The sequence below is a fragment of the Lethenteron reissneri genome, chromosome 23 (assembly GCF_015708825.2).
Source record: "Lethenteron reissneri isolate LAM-NWPU_2019-01 chromosome 23, ASM1570882v1, whole genome shotgun sequence".
Classification (NCBI taxonomy): Eukaryota; Metazoa; Chordata; class Hyperoartia; order Petromyzontiformes; family Petromyzontidae; genus Lethenteron; species Lethenteron reissneri.
In genome coordinates, this window is record NC_083801.1 from 14,652,807 (window position 1) to 14,676,620 (window position 23,814).

The following is a 23,814-nucleotide window of genomic DNA, read 5'->3' on the forward strand; positions in this document are numbered from 1 at the left end:
GATCATTACCTCATTAATTAAAAATAAAATAAAACCGAACGCGCGGTGGATAAGATTCGATTCTTTAAATCGTGCAATGAAAAGGTTTCTTTTGAATTGGCCTATTCCCGTTTAATCGATACCACAAACGCTCACCAGATATCGATTCTCGCCAGTCCTGTATGCGGGTTGACCCCACACACTTCATGGTCATTTCCCCCCCCCCCCCCCCCCCCCAAAATACAAAAGTAAATTTTTATACTTTTTGCATTGTGTACAGTCTGGAAGCTACCCACATGCCAAATTTCAAGTTTGTTGCATGTCGGAAAGTACGCCAAACATTTCGAACAGACACATTTACAAAAATAAATGTAAGATAGATAGAGTCAGCATGTACTACTGTAGTGATAACAGGTGCCACCACAGCCGGTATGCACTGCTGTAATCATACAGGTACCACCACAGTCGGTATACACTGCTGTAATGAAACCAGGTAAAACCACAGTATGCACTGCTGTAGTGAAAGGTGCCACCACAGTCGGTATGCACTGCTGTCGTGATAGGTTCCAACCGGCTCCAACCGGCAATATATTGCTATAGAAATTTTTGTTAAAAACATTTTCGATGCTATGTAAATAAAAACAACTATTTGCTAAACCTTGGCCACAATATCTGGACTTGTCTTCATGTAACAATGCATAGATTTCTGTTCATATGATTGTGGTTATGGTTGTACTTTCTGAATCCCTAATCTCTGCCATTGCATACAATGAAACAAGAAAAGGTAAAAAAGAAAACACAGCAATGTAATACAATACACTATTAAACATTATTGTAAAAAATAAATGAAAAGTCCATCCCATGTGTTAGTGAATTGTTTTTATATTTTAGGCAGGAAATGGCAGGAAATGAGTTTTCAAATTTAGAAAAAAAATTCTGGGGGGGGGGGGGGGGGGGACCCCCAGGAAGATTTGGTCCCCCCCAATGTTGACTCCATGGCTACGGCCTTGGCTGGATGAAAACGTCACCCACGTCCGTTGATAGTCGAGGAACTCTTGAGCATACTTCACCACGCTGGTCCGTGCTGGTTGATGAAAGGGGTGGTGGTGGGGGGGGGATATCGAACCGGTCACTCACCACTGATGTTATCCGTAGCAAGGAATGGAACTCAGGTGACCGAGTTCATAGTGCAGTGATTGCCCAATAGCGCCACCGCCACCATCCAATTCAATCTGGTTGCTGTTGTAACTTTCTGACCCGCTCCAACCGGACATCTGTGAGAGGAGGGAAACAAAAGAGCGGTCTAAAGAACAATTGGCTCGACACAAGGTGACCTTAGTTGTCGTGGTGTTGATGATTTAAGAGGCGTGTGGAATCCCGTGTAAAGTGATGGGGGGGGGGAGCAATGGCGGAGCCAGGATTTTCAAGTAGGGGGGCAACCCTTCCAGCAATGAAAAATGATAGAGTTGTTAGTAAGTAAGGACTTGTCCCTTGCTTTTTATTCGACGCGTTGTTGCGGCGATGGTGCAGCCATCGATCGAGGGTCGAATCGAACCGCGTGTGATCGGCATCGCGCTCGCTGAAGGTGTTGATGCCTTCAGGGAAGTCGTGCACTGTATAAGCAACTGCGCACAATTCTGTGAGTAACTTATAACCGCTTTGCCGTTACTTATTGCCAATTATGGACTCAGATTATTGTCCTATCATCTCATAGAGTCCCTGGCACGTAATCATATGCTACACAATGGCAGTGGGGGTCGCAAAATGCCGATTTATTACAAAATAATGCACGGACACGGCCTGCTGTCACTTCCGATAGCAAACAGCGAAAGGGGGGGGGGGCATCGATTAAGTAGGTCCGCAAAAATCTGTCAAAACTTGACCCCTCCCCCCCTCCCTGTACGCACGTTTGACCCCCCCCCCCCCCCACCTGCGTACGTACAGCTTGACACCCCCCACCCCCGAATCCTATAGAACGGCCGATATTTAATCCACGCAAAAACCATCAAGGAATAATTATCTAATTCATTTGAAAGGCCAATGTAGACAAATAATTATCGAGGCTTTACCCCCCCCCCCCCACCCCCCCGTTTCCTATGCGTGCGCACATTGTCAGTAGCCCCCCCCCCCCCCATACGCAAGCGTAACGCATTTGGGTTAACCCCCCCTCCCCCCTCCATGCGTAACGCACTTGGTCGACTCAGCCTCAAATGAGACAAATGCGGCCGGGCGTGGTGCTGGCCACCACCCACCCCCTCGTGTGCCACAGTCCCGGCCTTCATAGGTGCTCGCTAACAGCCCTTGCCCTCACAGTCTGTCGCAGGCTATACTGGGGACCTTTGTCTTTGTATACGCGTGTATGTCAGAGGCGTGTGTGTCCAGGAGGTGTGTGTGTGTATCCACGTGTGTGTGTGTCACGGCGTGTGTGTCCACGTGTGTTAGCGGTGTGTGCACGTGTGTGTGGGGACTGTTGCTAATGACTGATGAGCGCTGCAAAGACAAAGATCCCCCGTATAGCCTGGACGGGCTGTTGGGGGGCAAGTGCTGCGAGCGAGCACCTATGAAGGCCGGCACTGCTCACGAGGGGGTGGGTGGCCATCACCACGCCCGGCCGCCTTTGTCTCCCAAGTGACGATGTTTACACAGCGCACCAGATACTAATTTGAGGCTCAGTGGACCAAGGAAAGACCCAGGACCTGTTCCGGTAATCGTCACCGGGTGTCGTTAGCCGTGATCGGGAATCGAACTCGGGTCGCTGGGTTCGTTCCGCAGCGTGCTAACCGCTGCACCACCGCTCCCCACGTGCTCAACATACACTCTAAATACACTCTCCAGCCAGCCAGATAGATACACGTAGCATACACAGACAACAAAAACATGTTTGAACAAAGATCCCCCATATAGCCTCGGAACGGCACACGAGGAATGGGTGGCAGCACCACGCCCGGCCGCCTTTGTCTGCACAATGCGAATGGTGACACAGCGCCGAGTTGACCTAGGGGAGCTCCAGAACCGGTTCAGATATTCTCTGCCACTGATATTGGCCACGAGCGGAAATGGAACTCGGGTGGCCGGTTCGGAGCGCACTGCTCACCACAAAGATAAAAGATCCCCCATATAACCCCCATATAGCCTTAACAGACTGTAGGGGCAAGTGCTGTTAGCGAGCACCTATGAAGGCCGGAACGGCACACAAGGAGTGGGTGACCAGCACCACGCCCGACCGCCCTTGTCTCCCCAGTGGTGATATTTACTCACCGCACCAGGTACTCATTTGAGGCTGAGTCGACCTAGGGGAGGCCCAGGACCGGTTCAGATAATCATCACTGGTGTTGGCCGTGATCGGGAATCGAACTCGGGTCTCCAGGTTCATAGCGCAGCGCGCTAACCGCTACACTACCGTTCCCCATAACTGCTCACCACACACGCACACACAGACATACATGTGTGCTGTGTATACGGAACACACACAGCACACACGCAACACAAACCATGCAGAACAAAGACCCCCCGTGTAGCCTCCACAGGCTGTTGGGACAAGTGCTGTACGAGGGGAATGACGTGGCCGCCTTTGTCTCACAAGTGGCGAGTGACATCTGAACCGGCTGTGGGTCCTCCCCTTGGTGGACTCGGCCTCTAACTAACTAGATTACCTGGCAGGTCACTGGGCAGATTGAAAACTCATTTATAGATTGAAAACTTATTTCTGTAGAACTGCTTTTGGTGTTTAGTTCGTTGCTATTCAATCGCACCTCCGATTACCACGGTTGGCTACGTACGGTGCGAAAGAAGTTCAAAATGCATGTGCGTTATGCGTGAACCGAGATTAAATAACACGCACACACGCTAGGCAGCCTTCAGCGAAAACATCTTTAACCGTGTTAATGAACGGTGGGGTGAGCAGTGGCGTAGTGGTTAGGGTATTGCGCTCCAAACTCAGCCACCCGAGTTCCATTTTCGGCCACAGTAATATATATACGAACCGTTCTTGCTTGGGCCGCCCCATTCACCAAATCCACACAGGCGAGCGTGGTAAAGTACGGTCAAACAACTCCCAATGATCAGCACGATCCAAATCTGGAAATGTCGACAAACCTCATCGCAACGTATACACGAGTGCATACCCCGTAGCGTGTTTTGTTACGTGCAACACACAACTTAAATGGAGGTTGCACACGCTCGTAGTTCTACACGTGTGTATGACACTGCTCTAACCAAGTCGGCGTTGTATTCGCCAACAAAGGGAGATTTCAACACATGCACGTGGAGCTTTGGCAAAGCGAGGTCAAGCGCAGCCCACGCTCACACGCGCACACACGCGCACGTGCTCGCCTCTGGAGCCCTGCACAGGAGTATAAAGTCTCCGTGATGTCGGTGGGGAGGGGTGGAGTAGAGGTGCGAGGCGTAGGGAGTCGTGTTAGTAAAACGCATTTCAATCTGGCCTCTCATCGGCAAAGCCTCTTTTCATGGAATTAGATTATCTCGGTTGAGACTCACACAAGTTGCATTTCTCACCATAATACAGGCTCAGTCATTTGTTATACAGTCTAGCCGTAGTCTCAAACCACACCTTACCATAATAATAAAAAGTGGGCCGTTCCTGGCCCTCCCCCCCCCTCAACCATTATATATACGGAGTGGTATCTCTTGTAATCTCTCATTTACTTGATACAGCTGTCGTGGCTGTGACGGTTCCACCTGAAGACGGAAGCTTGTTGCCTCCGAAACGTCGTGATTTTTATTATTATTTTACTTTTATTAATTTTAATTTTTACCTACGTGACTTTACCGAAAAAACCTAAGAATATGAATCCTTGCAGTCACGAAAGCTTCAAATCTAGAATTTCTCCACAGTGTTGATTTCATAAATGTGCGTTGGGTCAAACATCGACATTGTAGCAAATGTCGGCCCCGTTACTTCCCCACTGCTAATCAAAGGAAGCTCAGCAATCTCTTCCATTCCTTCCCCGAGTTGTTCTCGTCTGGTAACGGCCCGCGAATTATTTGATGAGAAACGTACCAGTACGCTCTTTGGTCATTGCCCGCATGTTCAGAACGCACCAGGCTCGATACTTTAATTGCATCTGTTCTGCATCGGTTATTCTCACCTCGGAAGTTTGTTTTCTAGATCGTCCACCATCAGTACTGCGGACTAAACGTCCAAGAGTACTGCATCATGGTTAGACTCGCCATACGATAAGCCAATTACCTTTCTTCAGATTCGTATTTTTCATTCTCCTCTTCCTGGGATTTTTTTTCTTTGAAATCAGTTTCTGAGCACAGGTCCCAAATCGCTCAGCAGCCAGCAACTGCACTACCGACGGTGTGATAGATAAGAGCGAATACGTTTCCTGAATTCAGCAGTCGTAAGACCTCTAAAAACGAGATGACGAGAGGGTATTACAAAGTCCTGAGCAGGAGTATTTGGTATATATCCCTGCTTGACCACGTGTTTTCCAAGCGCGATGGCCGAGGTTATCCTGGTCAGAATAAAATTGCCAATTGATGTGCAACGTCCCTCCCTCCTTTGATTTCCTCCCCCTTCTGTATTTTGGAGTCTGTTTAATCAATGTCTGTTCGACGTTAATACATTTCGTATGGTGATTTTGAATGAGGAGCCAAATTAAGTGAAAAGGCATATTGAGCGTGAATGGAATTCGTGTGCAGTTACTGGTAGCCAGGATTAGACCATCTTGCTACATTTCAGAACCCAGCCGAATCGTCGGTGGCTGAAATGTGCATTCAAACCCTGGACCTCATCAATGTCGGCTCGTCATTCTTGACACGAGAGCCATGGATCGGCCCACCTTGTTGAACTTTATCAATCTGAAAGGAGAACATTCATAGTGGCACAAACTCAAAAATAAAAGAGTGTAAACCTTTAAATATTTGAGCTTTTTATTCTAAACATTAATGATCTAAACAAATGCTATTCCATCTTTCAGATGCAACACAACTCTAAGCAGGCTATGAATAAGTACAAATAAACACATTTAAAACGGCACAAGACAGACAACCGTCGGTGGCTTGGATACAAGCCGAGAGCGACTGACGCGACCGGTCAACATTCAAGCCGAGCGGCCTCTCCTTTGCCGAGAAGAGCTAAGGTAGAGAGAGGGCAGTGCTGTCTGCTCCACACGTGTTCAGACTAAGCACGTCCCATTGGCATGGCTGAAGGCCCAATGGTCAATGTGGCCAAAGAGACAGCATTTAGTGCAACCATCGTAAAAAATGGCTAAAATAACAACTAAACAAACAGCACTGTCCCCCGCAAAACCCGACGGTCACAATGGCACTAGGAATAACTTCTAACATTCAATGTCTATACTAAGTGCTTTGTTTTCGAAGCATAAACGAAGCTGGTAACAACTTTGCTTCAACTGGACCACCTGCAACTGGCCATGTTTGGAAATTTCCAATAACTTGAGAACATCATCACGTTGAGGATTCTCAACCCGCTGTCCTTCCGCTCCATTCCCCTTCCCCTTTGCATCCGCTCCGTACGCCATGGAACACCTGTCTGAATTTTCCCATCTTCTCCGTTCACTACCAAAGAAGTTGCTGCACATCGCACACACCCAGGGCCGACTTCATGCACTGGTTGAGCAGTATAGGATGATAGAAATAAGGTCAAACCCATGCTATTTTTACCACCAAACGGACCAATTCTTTGTCAAAAACCAGCAGAAACAGTTTTCCGCCAACACGCGAATCATACCCCTGTGCGAGGACTGGAGGACAGGACAAGCGACAACACAAACACACACTAAAGCCGTTCACGTCTCCTCGACCTGCCGTGCTGGTGTGGGACACAGCAAGACATGGGGGGGGGGGGTTCTAGCGCGGTGTGTGGTGGTGATGTTTGTCGTCGAGATTAGTTTGTTGTCCTTCATCCGCATCTCCGATTTGCACGGTTGGCTCTGTACGATGTGAGATAACTTCAACATACATATACATACGTAATATGTGGGTGTGAAGGTGGTGGTGTTATTACAGTGGTAGTTGTGATTGTGGTGGAGGAAAGTTGGTGGTGATGTTTGTGATGTGATCAACATCATCATATGATGGTAGTGTGAATGATCATGTGATAATGATGTGAAGATTGTGGTGTGACCTTGATGATGCGATTGCAGCGGTGTGAAGATAATGATAGTGTGATGGTGATGGTAATGTGATGACGGCGATGATGATGGTAGTGTGATGTTGACAAGTGTGATGTTGACAAGTGTGATTACGATCGCGTCATAACAAGTGTAAAGTTTATAATATGATGGTTGTTAAGATGCTGTAATAGGAGTAGCGACATCAAGACGATGATGATGAGAGTGAAGATGACAGTGATGATGGTGATGATGCAGCCACGCCACGCTCAGAACTGGATCTGCACGGCCTTCTTGACGTGTGCTGCGAGTCCGTCGAGAGTGGCCGTGGGGCTTGACAGGCCCAGGAGCCCCCACTGGGCCCCATCCTCTCCCACAGCGGACACGCAGAAAGAGCGCACCTCCACACCCTGGGCCGCCAGCACTCCTGTAGCCAACACGGGGGGACACACAGAGCCGTCAGCGCGGGGGCCAGCGGCGCTCGCAAGCCCAGCGTGCACCTCCCAGCAGCGTTGACCAACTAAACTACGAAACTAAAAACGTGTTATTTTACTAGGCGAGGCCCACCGACCTATATTAGCTCTTTTTCAGAAGAGACATTGCCACAAATGATAGCTCTACCAAGTGGAAATATATTTCAGGCAAATATTCTAAACCAGTGGTTCTTAACCTTTACTGCAGCCTGGTTCTCAATCGTAAAAAACAAAAATATGTCAATACATAGGTTTGATGAAACACAGTAGATGTACTTACATACCTGTTGCTTAATTAGCGTTTTCGATTATTTCGCTTTTAAACAAAATCTGGCATGTCTCACACCCCCAGAAAGGAGATCTCGCACCCCCAGGGGGTGCATGCATCACAGGTCAAGAACCACTTCTCTAAACGCATGTTTATAAATTTGGAGGACCTGGAGAAAACTCCATGCGACCACAGGGAGAACATGCAAACTCCAAATATACAGAGGCGTCAGGGTTGGGATTGGGATCGAACCAACAACCTTCTGTATACCAGGCGAGGTATGTAACATCTCGCCACCGTGGTGCCAAGTCTGCATCGCCAGCAGTCACTGCTGGATGAAGACCTCTCCACGACATCTCCATCACTGATGGTCTTCTGGTGCTACAATCGATCTCACTCATGCGCACAAGCGAGCTGATCGCAATGCTTCACCTATGGTGGTCCTTCTTCCTCGGGCACGTTCCCTGGGTTGGCTGCCAATCGTAAATCAGCCATCAATCCTTCCAGCCGTGATGTGTTGTATCCACGTCTACTTAACTGTACTTAACTGTCGGTATGCTGTCTATCATCTACATAGGTTATCCGATCAACAAGTTCCTCTTTCTGTTTCTTTGTATAATTCTAAAAGTGCTTACTCCTCAGCTTTTGTTGCATTTTCTTTGTTTGCGCCGAGTCTTGCCCAACTTAAAATCACCATGGTGTCAGTGGTGGCTCAGACGTTAGAGCATTGTGCCAGCACTGCTAAGACCGCGGATTTGAATCACCCATAATTAAACTGGCTTCTTAAGTGTCGTAAGCATGAGCCCAGTCACAAATGACTGTTGAATTAGGTTGTGCGCTTCATTTGGGTAAAATTCTAGTTTTGAGAATCAATAAAAAAAATTATATTGGTTGGAGCAACATGCATTGTGCATTGGAAAGTGCTGCCCCCTGGTGCATGTTATGAAGACACTTCAAGGGACCTCAGAGGAAACGTTATCTTAAGACTGAGATGTTCCGTAACAAACGGGGGTCGGGTGAGGGTGTGATGCACTGCGCGAGTTCTTAAGGGATTGTCTCACCATATGATGCCGATCGCACGATTAGAATAAAACTGGGAGAAAAGAACCCCCCCCATCGCCACCAGCCACAGACTATCCAAACACAAATCACCCCAAGCTGCTTCTATTGCCATCACCGGACGACGCCCTGGTGAATGCGTGCCGTGCAGCCCGGCCAATTTTCTTTAATGGGTGACGGCACCGCCCTGCGAGATTTCCCAACTGGATTCCCCGTCCCGTGATGGGACCCCCCCCCCCCCCCCACCACCACACCTACCCGCCACCGCCGGCAAGGCGTGCGCTCCGGGCGCGGTGCGATAGAGCAGGGCGGCGCCAGCGAGCGTGGCGCCAGCCGGGAGGAAGGAGGCCCCGTTGACGGCCAGCAGGAGCGGCTGGTCGCCCCGCGCGGTGCCCACCAGCACAACGGCGGGGCCGCCCGCGCCCGCGCCGCCCTGCAGCTCCACAGAGAGGCAGGGCGTGGAGGAGGGCTCCAGCCCCTGCGGGGGAGACGCCTCGTGCGCCGTCGACACCTGCAGACATAGGCAGACATAGGCAGCGGGTGACGTTTTGATTTTGGGGGGATAAAAGACTTTTGTAAGGGGGGTGCCTAATGAAAAAGAAAAACTTTTTTTTTTTTTTACAAATGAACACCGTTTTTATTCCGAAGTAATTTGTCTCGGAAAATATATGTCCAAAAATAAGAGAGCTCTCAAAGCTGCTTCTAGCAGAACAGGTGGTAGACTGACTTGAAGGTCACAAGTTCAGCAACTGCATCAGTCTACCACGTGCTCTGCCACTGGTGACAGTGTACGCTCTCGTTGTTGGACATTGCCTAAATACATTTAATTAGTCGAGTATGTCCCCCACAGGAACGCGAGTTTAAACTTAATTTGCCTCTGTGTTGGTTAATCATTTCTGGACGAACGGACCTAACGCTCAGAGCGCGCGCGCGCGAGCCATCCCTCACCGTGACCCCGGCCTCTTTGGCGAAGATGGCTGCGTTGACGAGGTTCAGGTGATTCTCTCCGTCGACGCGCAGCAGAGCCGTCAGCACGGCCGGAGCCAGCACCGCCACGGCGGGCCCGGCGTCGCCGTGCGTCGCCACGCGCACGCTCGCCCCGCGCACGCCCTGCGCCAGCAGCGCCCGCGCCACCGCGCCCAGAGACTCGGCCACCTTCACCCACGGCCGCGTCTCGGGGGCCAGGGACGAGCCCAGAGACCCAGCGTTCACCTGCGCGGGGGGCGGGGGGGACAGAGTCTTGTTAAGACGTCTACAAGTTGCAGGGTGGGTCCCATTCACCATCGAATCTCGGAACGTGTAAGCGGTGAGCATTGATTTTATTTAGAGAGGCCGCTGGTGTTTTAAAAAGACATTGTACTGTTTAATTCTAGATTTGAAGCTTTCGTGACTGCAAGGATTCATATTCTTAGGTTTTTTCGGTAAAGTCACGTAGGTACAAAAAATTCAAATTAATAAAATTAAAATTAAATTAAAATCACGACGTTTCGGAGGCAACACAAGCTTCCGTCTTCAGGTGGAACCGTCACAGCACGATAGCTGTATCAAGTGAGAGAAATTCCAAGAAAACAGTCCTTGTATATATACTGGTTGAGGGTGGGAGGAGCCAAGGTAGGCCCTGAATATTATTTTAGTGAGGTTCAGTGCGGCTGAAGCACGCTGTTAGGAATGAGTCTTTGTTGTGTAAACTAGGTGCGGATGATGTAAAGGTGCGTGTAAAAGGGACTGAGCCTTTTTGTTGTGTAGAGATGATTGTACTGTACTCACCACACTACCGTCCTCTATGATAGCTGGCGCCAAAGTGCGCCACACGTCCTCTCGCATGGGCTTTTACAATTCGATTCAATTTCCAATCGATTCCATTCCGATGAAGTAAACGTGCGTAATCGGAACGTCATCGGAACGGGAAAGGGATGAGAAGTCCCTCACAGGCCGGATCGCGACGTCACGCTCGCCCTCTCCTGGATACGCCAAATTGAAACTGCCTCAGCCTGCTGCTGTCAGGCAGTTTAGGTGCAGAGAGCATCTTGTGGTATTTCGTGTTGAATTCGATGCCGTAGCCGTGTTCTTTGATATTGCGGCTGCGTTGCTGTGGATTGCATTGCGGTCGTGGCGTTTGAGGTTGCAATTGCGGTGTTTGAAAGCGGCGGTTACAGCCCGTGGCGTTTTGGTTGTAGGTTGTTGCGGTGCGCGGAGTTGTGGGTGCGGAGCCGAGTCTCTCCTCACCGCGCCCACCAGCGCCTTGCCCTGTACCAGCTCCACCACCTGCTGCGCCAGCTCTTCCCCGCAGCGGCTCTGTGCCTCGTGCGTGCTCGCGCCCAGGTGGGGGCCGCACACCACGCGCGGGTGTCGGATCAGCGCTACGTTCGTCGGGGGCTCCTGCGTTCCAGGGGTGGAAGACGCGCCGAGGGGGGAAGGGGAGAACGGTGAAGAGGAGACTGAGGCGGCATCGAACAATCACAGCGACCAGACACGACGGGGTCACTATAAATGACGCGAGTTTATTTTGCAGTAGCTATGCAATGACATCATGCTGCTCTCAATCTGAACGAGGGAATTAAATGTTTTTAAGACAGACATGCAGCCCTGTCTGCAACCACAGCTCGAACCCTAACCCTAGCCTAACCTAACCCAGACTTGACCATAATCCACGTCTTAACCTTAATCAAAGTACTAGCCATGAATATTCCTATCCCTAACTCTGATACAAGGCCTAACACTAATCCTATTTTAAATCTGGATATATGTCTGAATTTTAAGCCCTTCCTTAGTCCCAACTCTAACACTCTCACCCAGAACAAAACTCACCACCTACACTAATCCCAACCACAGCCTTTGTTACTAACACTATGCCTAACCATGATCCGATTCCTACCCATGACCCCTGACCCGGGGGGCAGGGGGGTAGGGGCCCCACCTGAATGAAGACGTCGAGCCCAGCGCCCCCGCACTGCCCAGACTCGAGCGCGCGCTGCAGCGCGTCCTCGTCGATGATGCCTCCACGCGCGCAGTTCACCACGCGCACCCCGCGCTTGCAGCGCGCAAACGACGCGTCATTCAGGAGGCCTGCGGGGTGAGCGGACGAGCGCCGTCAAACATACGTACGCACGCACGCACGTACGTACGTACTTTCACCGAGAGAACCTGGCATCGGTCAGGAGACCCTGAAGGGAGACGAGCAAGGTCACATGCGACCATGCACATACGCACGGTCACTCTCATGGCACAGGAAGGCGCAAGGTAGCAGGAGGCGAGACATGAAGGGGTACTCCAACAAGCTGCGCGTCATCTCTGTGTGCGCCTGTGCGTGCGCCTGTGCATTTCCGTATGGAGATGCGGCTGTGTGTGTGTGTGTGTGCGGCTGTGTATGTATGTTTGGGGTGCAGAAATGCAGTGATTAGTGCACTGTGCTACGAACTCGGCAATCCCATTTCAATTCCCGCTCATAAGCAGCAACAGTGACGAATACATTAAACGGTCCTGGGCCTCCCCTAGGTCGACTCCGCCTTAAACTCCTTGTGTAAACATCAACACTAGGGACACAAAGGTGGCTGGGCGTTGTGCTGGCCACCTACCCCCCTTGTGCGCCGTATCGGCCTTAACAGACACTCGCTAACCAGCACTTGCCCCAACAGCCTGTTAACGGCGACACGCAGGATATTGGTCTTTGTGTCGTGCATAAGCATGTAGGTGTGCACTTGCCGGTGGTGGAGGGCATGAGTGGGGTGTGCACGGTGATGAAGTCGCACTTGGGCCACAGTTGCTCAAGTGAGAGCTGCTCCACTCCGAATGCCGCCGACACCTCCGCCGGGATGATGGGGTCGTAGCCGATGGTCTTGAGCATGCAACGAAAAAACACAAAAAATCCATTATTAGCCAAAACGGACTGCTGCTAGCGAGCACCTATGAAGGATGAAAGTAGACACGAGGGGATTTGTGGCCAGCACCACGCCCGGCCGCCTTTGTCTCCCCAGTGGCGATGTTTACACACCGCACCAAGTATCGTCACTGGTGTTGGCCGTGAGAGCGAGAATTGAACTCGGGTCGCCGGGTACGTTACGCAGTGCGCTAACCGCTACACTACAGCTCTCCCACATACACACACACGTGCACGTATATATATACATACACACAAAGATTTCCCCTAATAGCCTTTTACACTATTTGGGGAAAGTGATGTTAGGGAGCACCTTATAAGGTTGGCAAGGTGCACAAATGAGTGGCGTGGTCAGCACCACACCTGGCTGCCTTTGTCTTACACCGTGCACCAGGTACTCATTTTAAACAAAGTCCACCTCAGGCCGTTGCTACCGATGTCAGCTGCGGCCGGGAATTGAACTCAGGAAACAAGGTTACTAGTGCAGTGCAACAACCACGATGCCAACGGCTACACCCGCATGCATATATAAAGATAAAGATCCCCCGTGTAGTCTTAATAGACTGTTGGGGCAAGTGCTGATAGCGAGCACCTATGAAGGCCGGCACGGCACACGAGGGGGTGGGTGGCCAACACCACGCCCGGCCGCCTTTGTCTCCCCAGTGGTGATGTGTACACACCACAACAGGGGAGGCACAGTACCGGTTCAGATAAACCTCACTGATGTTGGCCATGAGTGGGAATCGAACCCGGGTCTCCAGGTTCGCAGCGCAGCGTGCTAACCACTGCACTACCGCTGCATATACGCACACACCCATACACTCGTTTAGTGTGACTTTACAAGATAAACACTAACACAAATAATATTTATCATGACGCTTCGTTTATTCTGCAATCCCACGAGTGTACCGTCTCTGGCGGGCGGTGTGACGCGGTGCTCTCACCGTCATGCCGAACGCCTGCATGCGCAGCGCCACCTCCCGGCCGATGCGGCCCAGCCCCACAATGCCGAGCGTCTTCCCCAGCAGCTCCGTGCCCATGAACTGTGGGGACAACACAGGACGTGGGGGGTCAAGGGCAAGGAGGCCTCGTCAGACACTCGATCAAATTTGCTAAAACTCTTATTCAAACCACTGGCCTCCAACCATAACCCTAACCACAACCGGAACCACAATGCCAAACCTAATCTCACACCACTACCATAATAACCCTACCTTATCCCCAACTCTTGACCCCAACCTCATCCTCCAAAATCAATAAACTCCAACTTCATGCCAAACCCTACCACCAACGCCAACCTGAAGTCTCACCTTCTCACGCCAACCCAACCCACCCAAACTGTTTGCATTCTGACCACAAGTTCTGACCGCAAGTATTGTGGTTAATGCAGCCACGATTCCTTTTAAAAGGGTTAAGTTGCTGTTTTCACATCTTAACACTTGTTTTGTTGCCAGAAAAAAGGAAAAACCTATTCTCATATTTTGGTACTGGCAAAGGAGGTCCCAAAACAACCCGAATCACAAACCCTGACCTAACCTTAACCTAAGGACCAACCCAACCCCAATCTGGACTCTAGCCCAACACCACCGTCCCAACCCGAGCTGCACCCCCACATTGATGCCCTCTGAGAGGTGATGCTCACCTTCTTGCGCTCCCACTTGCCCTCGTGCATCGAGGCCATCGCTTGGGGGATGAACCTGCAGGAGAGGTGATCGCGAGGGAACGGTTATGGGTCAGGGTCACGTGGTCGCAGTCAGAATCAGGATCGCAGTCAGGGTCATGGAGCAACAGCTGTACCCCATGGTGACAAGGGCACGATGGGAGCTCCGATCCAATGGTCAAATCGCACCTTTTTCTACCTATAAATCACATTTAGCAATGCATCATTTATACTCCCCTATTTGTTTTTCAGTCTGCACATGCTTTTCTGCGTGACGAGATTCTCATCTTTCTCCAAGAAGTGTTCAAATCGGCGGGCGAATGTCGGCTCCCGAAATCCACGAGTCAATAAGCGCGAGTGCGGATGCCATCGGCGATTTTGGCGAAATGTGGTGCGGTATCCAGTCACGTGATGCACTAAAAACTACGACCTGCCACCTTCCAGCAACTGCGTCATCATACAATACCTCTGTGCACGTGCCCCAACCCTAACCCTCGCCCATGGGTGGGGGGGGGGGGGGTTGGACGTACCGTGCCAGGCACAGCAGCATCCCGCACGTGAGCTCTGCCGCGCTCATCGTGTTCCCCCCAGGGGTGCTGCACACCCACACGCGAGGACACGCACACGCAGCGCAAAGCCCCGAGTCAGCACACGCACACACAATATGCAGCGTGTGTGTGCGTAGATGACATGGGTAAGGGCGAGCGCGAGATAAAATGTCAAAGCGAGGGGGTACACGAGTGTCGGTCAGGGGTCAGAAGTCACAGGCATCTCGATCGTGGAATGAGACGACCATGGCATCGGTCAAGGGGTAAGGTGCATCATCAAAGGTTAACGCGCATCGATGAGGGGGGGTCTCGATCGACAGTCAAAAGGTTACGCGCATCAAAGGCCACATGCGTCGATCAGGGGTTATGTGCGCGTGGGTCACAGGTCGCGTACTTCATGACGATGACCCCACGCCGCGTGGCCGCCTCCACATCGACGTTGTCGACCCCCGTGCCAGCGCGCCCCACGAGCAGCAGGCGCTCGCCAGCGTGCAGCACCTCCGCCGTCACCTTGGTGGCCGAGCGAACGATCAGCGCATCGTAGTCCTACAAACACAACGCCTTGATTTACGAGCAGTACGTGCGGGATGGTAAAGGGGGGGGGGGGGAAGCAGATATAAACCAATAAATTGAGTTCTTATCACAATTATAATGTTCAGCCCTTGATCAAACCACTTCTCGATGAAGGCTGACACAACCCGGTTGTTTGACCAGTACTTCACGATGCTGGTAAGTGTGGGTTGGTGAAGAGTTGGCCGAGGACTGAATACAATATTACAAGCTATGGACGTCAGCCATGGCTAGCACTGGGTTCGTACTGTGGTGTGATAACTACCGTGCCACCACTCCCACGTACAAACACGTACAAATACAATAATAAAGTCTCACACGATCGATTTGACATATGCATCGTGAACGCAATAAATAGATTTTAAATTATGAAGCAATTCATGAAGTACATTTCTATTGGACAACAGCGCAATCACATGATACAACACTTTCCTACAGTAAAAAGCAATTAAACGGAGCAGCAGGCGTGAGGAATTTGGTTTAGCCGAGGTTCCCTAATGTCCCTGTGTGAGCGCAGGCAGCTGCTGGTGCCAACTCCAGGCAAGACCTTCAAAAGGAATTCACCGGGCTCCAAGCCATTCATTCATCAAGGACCAGTGATCGTGGAAACTGTAGCAACCCCAGATGACTTGTGTTTGTGCCTCAATGCACCATGACGGGAGATGGAACAGGATAAAGTTTGTCTCCAGTGGATTATAACAACTTCTCGCTTTTTATTCTTTTGGAATGTTAGTCCATGTCATGATCTGAAATATCCATCTAGAACGCGGAGAAATAAAACTCGGTGGTGTGTTAGAGAATGGCCCATGGAGAGATATCATCGAACTACTCCTAACATCCATTACAGATGAACTTGTTTGATTTCACAAACTAGGAGGGCATTTTATCACATGCCATTGCAGTCAAACTGATTGCATGGCAGTCAACTCAATAAGCTTTCATTCTCAAAAGGTGGAATTTCATCTAAATCAGGTGAAAATCCATATTTAACGACTTATACATTTGCACCGCCATCGATGACTGCGCAAGAGCTATACTTGAGAAGCTGGTTTGGTCACGGGTGGCTGAAACCCAGATTAAAACCCTGGATCTCGGCAAGGCCAGCTCAGCATCTCCAATCGCCGAGCTACCCAGAAACCTCATTAGACTGAACTGAAGGACAAAAAACAGTGAAATTAACCTCATCGCGGGACCCCAGGGGCCCATAAGCCCCCTGCTCTCGCACAAACTGCGTTGCGACGTCATTATAGGTCTGTTGAAGGCGAACGATACAGAAATCTATTCCTCTCGATGAGCTCTACACAATGCACAAGTCAAAGTTTCAAAGTTTTGTTTCTTCTGCGCATTCGTTCTCGCTGCGCTTGGACGACATGACAACAGAATTACACCGGTCACACTTTTCTGGCATAAGCTATTCCAACGGTTTTAAGGTAATTTTGGGCTGCTGATTCCAAATCTGGCATCAGTTTTTGTCTATCACATGGTTTTTGAGATATCAAATATTGCATTTTCAATAAAAACTGCAGAAGAAAAATATTAAATGTGGATATCTACATAAGATTATATTATAAAACACACTATCCTAAAAATACAGCACCATATATTAACACTAAAGCAGTCACTGACTCGCAACAACTTGCAATCATAAGTGACAGAGCTAATTTCGGGTAAAATCAATGAAAATGGGGTATGCTGATAGCATAAAAATGAGATGTGATAGAGCAAATCTGAGATCAGATTTGGAATCAGCACCCTGCAAAAGTCCAGGCCAGAAAAAAATGTTTTTTTTTTGTTGACCAGTGTTATCCACGCCAGGAGGGTCGCGGCGTTTATGTGCACGGTGGGACAGAATCGCCAAAAATAAACACATCAATTACGATTTTGACTTGCGTTTATTCGGGACCCCGGGGTCCCGCCATAAGGTTTAAATAAAGAGACAATCCATAACACAAATGGCTCTTATTTTGTAGCTACACATAAGGCCGTGAGACACCTAAAAGTCACTTTAAAATACTTAATCCAATGCATAAGTTTAAATGTTCATTGCTGCAATGTAATTATTTCATTTTCGTAAAACATCACCACTCTTATTGTAGTTGCAGTATCACTGAGCAACCACAGATGACGCACAAGGTCATATTTCCCAGTGTATGTATAAGCGAGTGCATGCAAGAGAATAGTGTTGTACATTATTTGTATATATTTATAAAAATGAATCTTGGAATGGTAGTCCTATTGTGACTGATGCCTGCTATTAGAATGTGAAATTTCCACCACTGGCTCAGGGCTGCCGACGGAGATGACAACCCGGATAGTCGTTTGAGCTTAAACCAGAGCAAGCTGCCAAAGCAGAGTGGTGGTGCAGTGGGCCCTGCACTGCAGTACGACAGCGAGTTTGAGCTCTGGTCACGGCCGACATCAGTGACGAGTCATATCTGAACCGGTCCTGGACCCCACTACCCCCACCAACCCACCTTTCACTAATTTGCACTGACATGGCAGAGGGAGCCCTTCATCAAATCGGTGGCCTGAGAGCTGTAAATTGCCATTAAACAAACTACAGCGAAACGTATGCAGGAACAAAACTCATTTGAGAAGTAAGACACTACACTGTGCAATAATTTTTTTTTAAATGTTGTTTGTTCCTGGGTAGTAAGTGTTATTTCCTAATTGCTTATGCCTCAAAAGTACAGAAAATATAAGTTATTCCCCACAAACTTTGTTTTTGTGACCATGACAGTGATATTTAGAAATGTACCTATTTTCAATGAGAAAACGTGTGCACGTGTCTTTCCTTCACATAAAGTCCTGGTCACAAAATCAAAGTTTGTGGGGTAATAAGCCATTTTCTATACTTTTTAGGCATAAACAATTATAAAATAACACTTACTACCCAGGAACAAAACTCGTGTTACAAAGTGAATAATTAATCTATCAAAAGTTAAACAAACACTTGTGAACGAAACCGGGAGGGAGACACGTGTGCTGAACACACTTCATGTCTATGGGGCTTTTAACTGCACTCCAGCGAATCCAGAACTGGTCTGGCAAGTTTAGAATGCCAGTGGTTTAAAGCTCGACACGGGCAAGTTTACGCCAAATTGGAAGAGACGCAAATCCTGGTGTGGAGCTGAATTTTAACCAAACCATCAGCCTTCAGGAGGGGAACAAAACAAGCAACACTTTGTGTATCATATGGACAGGTTCCTCCTGCTAGCATGAGAATGTGGAATTTCCAGCATAGCACAGGGACACTTACAGAGATGCACGCCACCCCGTTGCATTGCAGAGACATTGACTTTTCAGCTTCCAATTGGTGTGTTTTATTTACAAATGTATTTTGCAGGACCATGATATGCAGCAAAAAAGCAATGTATGGAGATGCTTTCGTCTAGCAGTGGACAGACAACAGATGGCGACTAAAACATGTATTTACATATTTACTTCAAACTTACACTAGTCCTCTCCACTTACACTTAAAGGACATGTATTGTTTTTATTCGAGCAAAGTGGGTGATGATGATGCACATTTCCTCCCAGTGGACACGCGTGGAACTGTGACACCGCGGGTCTCAGTCCTTGATGGTGCTGCAGCAGTGGCATAACTATCGAGTGTGCAGGCGGTGTGACTGCACGATAGCCTAGAGAGCCTAAAGGGGGGGGGGGCAGTCGCTGGGCTACGAGGAGGGGGGGGGGGAGGCGGGGATTAAACACCACCACCCCCATTAATTATTTGCACCAGGGCCGCTACGCCACTGCTCCCAACAACCCACTTCTTAAATGTCGCAATATCCGAATTACGCATCCTTAACACCATTGGCACGCACATCACGGATGTGAGTGACACATGGGGTGGGGTGTGGACTTGTGGGAGGGCACAACGTGGCAGTGTTGCCAGGCCATGGAGAGAACACTTTGAGAGAGATCATGGATGATTGGGCTTGCAAATCAACAGTTGAAGACACTGCTGGACTTACATTAATGCAATGTATCTGGTATTGTTCTGTATCCCTCATCTTTCTTGCAAATGTTTATTTGTTTTAATTAAGTTACCGTGTACAATGTATATGTTGAGTTAGTATGTTAATGTGTTTGAAAACTAATTTATGGAAAGCAAAATTGGAGAAGGAGACAGGGCAATAGGAGTATCCCCCTCAATCTCTAGATGGTCGTTGACGTCATTGGCCATTTGTTAGATTTTTCATACTTGTAAAATGTAAATTAATAACGTTTATTTATCTGTATTTAATGGGCACACTTTGAAAAAGAAATGTGTCAATGTCTTCATGATTTCCATATTGCATGCAATTCATGAGCATGAATTACAGGACTCAGTCAAAGTTCACCGAAGAAGAAGTTTCAGCCATGGACATTCCCTTTAAAATAGAAACTTATTTCCGATTTGGACAAAGTGATTTCCTGTTCAAACGAGGACTGCCGGAAATTCCACATCAACTACGGCAGGAGCGAATGTTCCAACATGACAAACCGAAGTTGACAACCCACAACGCGGTCGAGATTTTATCGACCCCCAGGAGGAATGATGGTCAACTATGAAACGAACTCGTATCCTTCCCATGTGCGAGCCCGCGCCCCTCTACCTGCCGAGCCAGGAAAAACGATCCATCCCCTCTGCAACGTTTAACCATTTCTGCTAGAAGCAACCCGACCAATTGCTCGGAGTAAAACCTCTGATCTGGCGGCGGCATGGCAGGCTGGGTTCCCCATGGGCCACCCTCCTCCCGAAAGCATTGGGCCGTGTTCAGTAGCAGGAGGAGGATGCTTGGGGGGGGGGGTGGATTAGAAACATCGCAAGCGGTTGCATCAGCAGCCCCCGGTCGTGCATCGGCTACAGACGCCCTCCAGCGGCGGCTCAGCCTCAACGATGCAAAGGGAACGATTTTGTACGGAGACATCTTGACTCGTAAGCTTTCGTAACTGCCAGGAATTCATATTCGTTTGAGTCTTTCGGTAAAGTCACCTAGATAGGTTCAAAGAAAACCTATCTAACGTGACTTTACCGAAAGAACCAAAGAATAAGATTGTACGGAGCTCATTCATGCACCGGGGGGGAGGGGGGGGGGTGGAGAGGGCTCAAATAATTTGCGGTGTGCGTTCATTCACTTGGGGTAAAAGGGGTTTAATAAAAGGCGTTCATGCGTTCACACTTGGCTCACGTAAGCGCAGTTCACGCGTTCCTCACCCGTTGATGCACTTCGCATTGAAATCTGCGCACGAGGTTACAACGGTGCGTTCATGCGCGTTCGGTGTTCATGCGTCCGCTGACAATGGTCTCGCAGCGTGCGCACTCTCACGATGTCCATGCAACCGCGTGCAATGCCACAGAAACCAGCACAACACTCCAAGCAGTCGAAGTGGAGGCGTTTGTGCCTGGTGCGCCAGCGTGAACGAATTCACCTCGAAAATGAAAATGTTCCCCAACATAAAATTCAACAGGAGAAACAGTGGCATCATCAGCATCATCAGCAGCAGCAGACATATCGTCAGCAACATCATCATAATCATCGGCGTGGTCTCAATACGCACCTTAACCCAAAACCATGTCATCCTAATGCGCTCATTATACCCATCGTCTTCCACACAGCAGTGGATAGAGCAAGGGCAGACCTGGCGACATTTAACGCGTGGATCAGCGGAAACCACCAACCCTCTCCCCCCTACCCGGGACACACGATCCCCCACTTAAAAGCGCTCATAGGCAATGCATTAATAAATGACTCGTGAAATATGTGCGTAAAATAACCACCACACACACACATGTCGCAGTAGTAGTAATGGACAAACACGTGCGCAGTGCAGAGCGGTGAATGAACACGTGGCAGCCACATGGCAACAGCGGGGCAGAGCGTGCAGTGCAAGCAACACGAATCCGCGTGTCTCTCACGGAGAACGGATACCCTCGAAGGGGGTGGTGATGAATCCAGGTGCAGATGGTGTCTTGAATACGCAACTCAACAGCCCTTTTTGTGTGGCTCAATCCACCGCTGAATAGCGGCATTTTTCGCACGCCGTGCGTGTCTTGAGAAGCGTGTTCGACATGCAGCAAATGGATGTTTCTAGATTTGTTTAATTTGTTATTTTATCCGTTAAATTTATTTATTTATATAGGTATAGTCTTTTCATTATTTTTTTAGATTTTTTATTTCTTTATTTTACCTACGTGACTTTACCGAAAAAACCTAAGAGTACAAATGGATGTTGTTTAAAAGAGCCACCGTTGCGGTCAACAACAATGCCCTCTGCCGACCAAACGTGGCTCTCCGCAAATTGTGTAGACACATTTGATCGTTAAACTGCGTTGCAAGTTACAGACATCGTAACCTTACGAAAGAAAGACAGAGAGAGAGAGAGAAAGAGTCGAGGTTAGCCGAGAGAAGTTGTGCACGCAACCGGGGCAATGGAACAATTGCTGGCTCGGGACGAGAGGCCCCCGTGTGTCCGGATAGGGGGCAGTCAGTCAGTCGGGCAAACGTCGACAGATTTGAAGTGCAACAAACATTGCAGATGTCGATACAGAGAAGCCCCCGTTTTGACCAAGAAATCGAGGCAGTGAGAAACGAGCCGAGCTGTCGAGATGAGTTACGTGGCAAGGAATCCGGGTGGAGCAGATTACGAGAAACCACAGGCAGCCGTGGTGATGATGATGGTGGTGGTGGTGATGCCGGACTGAACTCACCTTGATGCACTGCACGAGCTCTGCGGGGCTCATGCCGAGCCGCTCGTCCACGTGGAGGCCGCCACCCCGCAGGATGCGCGCACAGCTCGGGTCCACGGGCTCGCTGATGAGCACCGAGCGCACGGCGAGAGCCATGGGCTGGGTGGGCAGGGTGGGCAGGGTGGTGGTGGTGGTGTTACACTCACAGACATGCACAGAGGACAATGCTACAACATGCATAGCTAACACACACACGCGTCTGTTAAGAGATAAAGATCCCCTGTATAGCCTTAACAGACTGTAGGGGCAAGTGCTGTTTGCGAGCACCTATCAAGGCCAGAACGGTACACGAGGGGGTGGGTGGGCCAGCACCACGCCCGACCGCCTTTGTCTCCCCAGTGTCGCCGGGTTCGTAGCGCAGCGCGCTAACCGCTACACCACCGCTCCCCACTGTTAAGAGATACACACATGCACACACACACACAACTCTTCACGGACGGAGACTTACATATGCACGAGACTCGCTCACGCCTGAAGACACGCAGACATGCAAAGGACACACACGACGCACACATACAAAGACACCAACACACACATACAAAGACACCAACACACACACACAGGCACTTCCACGTGCAGAGACATGCACAACATAGGCACGCACGGACGCACACGCGCAGCCAGCGACGGACACGCACATAACGCGTAAGCACACAGCAATCTTCCACGAACAACACAAATCTGGAATAAAAAAAAAACCGGATCACTACCATCCAATACACGCACACGTGTGCTCGCTAGTTACCGGAGATCTGCGAGCAGGCGTCGGTTACTTAGAAAGATGAAGGTGCGTCACGCACGCACGCACACAACTGCGTAGTGTACGTGATATGAAATCGCAAACACGCGGACGCGCGCAAGGGTGCAAGTCAGTCGGACGCGGCAATGGCACAGCGAGATTAGGTGAGCGAGAGACAAAAAAAGAGATCGATCGATAGATAGATGGACAGACGAGGGATCGTTTGGGAGAGAGGTGGAGAGAGAGAGCGTTGCAGATGGCAGAGCGAGCAAGCGGAGCAAGATGGGACGCGTTCTTGCGGAGCCGGCTTTTGTGCAACGGACGTGGTGGGGGGGCAGGGGAGGAGGAGGAGCGGAGAGAGGTCCCAGCTCACGCCACGCCTCTTGGTGTGTGCCAATCATCTTAGCCAGAGCCACACATAATGATGCATCAATGTGCAGAATTATGTGTGTGTGTGTGATTCGAGAGGGTGATCGTTTAGGTACGGTACTATATTTGTAGAGCCCTGTGGTTTGGAGTATTTGGCTCATGTCCATTGGCACACGATTTGAAGCCGATTTGTGGCCGAGTCGCTTCTGAAAAGGAGCTACATAATAGAGCTCGGTGGGTCTTAAAGTTTATCATTGCACAGTATTTGTATCCAGTACTATGTACGTTGCGTGCAAATCATCATATCCTATTGAGAGAAGATGTGAATTCGTAATTATCCATTTGACCGAGATAAACAGAATAGCACTGGCAAAGATATATGTTTCAGATGGGAGCTATATTATAAAATGTATTATGGATGAGAACAAGACTTACA

The 23,814-nt window shown here is 49.5% G+C and overlaps 1 protein-coding gene across 2 annotated transcripts; it reads right to left on the reverse strand.

The window, feature by feature from the left end:
• Positions 1-5,859: 5,859 nt before the first annotated feature.
• On the reverse strand, positions 5,860-23,336 carry PHGDH (phosphoglycerate dehydrogenase). 2 transcript variants are annotated; one of them, XM_061557358.1, is made up of 12 exons: positions 23,016-23,336; positions 22,232-22,369; positions 15,359-15,510; positions 14,947-15,012; positions 14,399-14,453; positions 13,701-13,799; positions 12,582-12,714; positions 11,797-11,945; positions 11,106-11,258; positions 9,828-10,091; positions 9,138-9,390; positions 5,860-7,506 (listed from the first exon to the last, which is right to left on the reverse strand). In XM_061557358.1, the coding sequence occupies exons 2-12, from the start codon at positions 22,364-22,366 to the stop codon at positions 7,349-7,351; spliced, it is 1,617 nt and encodes a 538-aa protein (XP_061413342.1). In that variant the 5' UTR covers positions 22,367-22,369; positions 23,016-23,336; the 3' UTR covers positions 5,860-7,348. The 2 variants fall into 2 exon arrangements, with proteins under 2 accessions (XP_061413342.1, XP_061413343.1); XM_061557359.1 differs by having other exon boundaries at positions 22,232-22,378.
• Between the last annotated feature and the right edge of the window lie 478 nt (positions 23,337-23,814).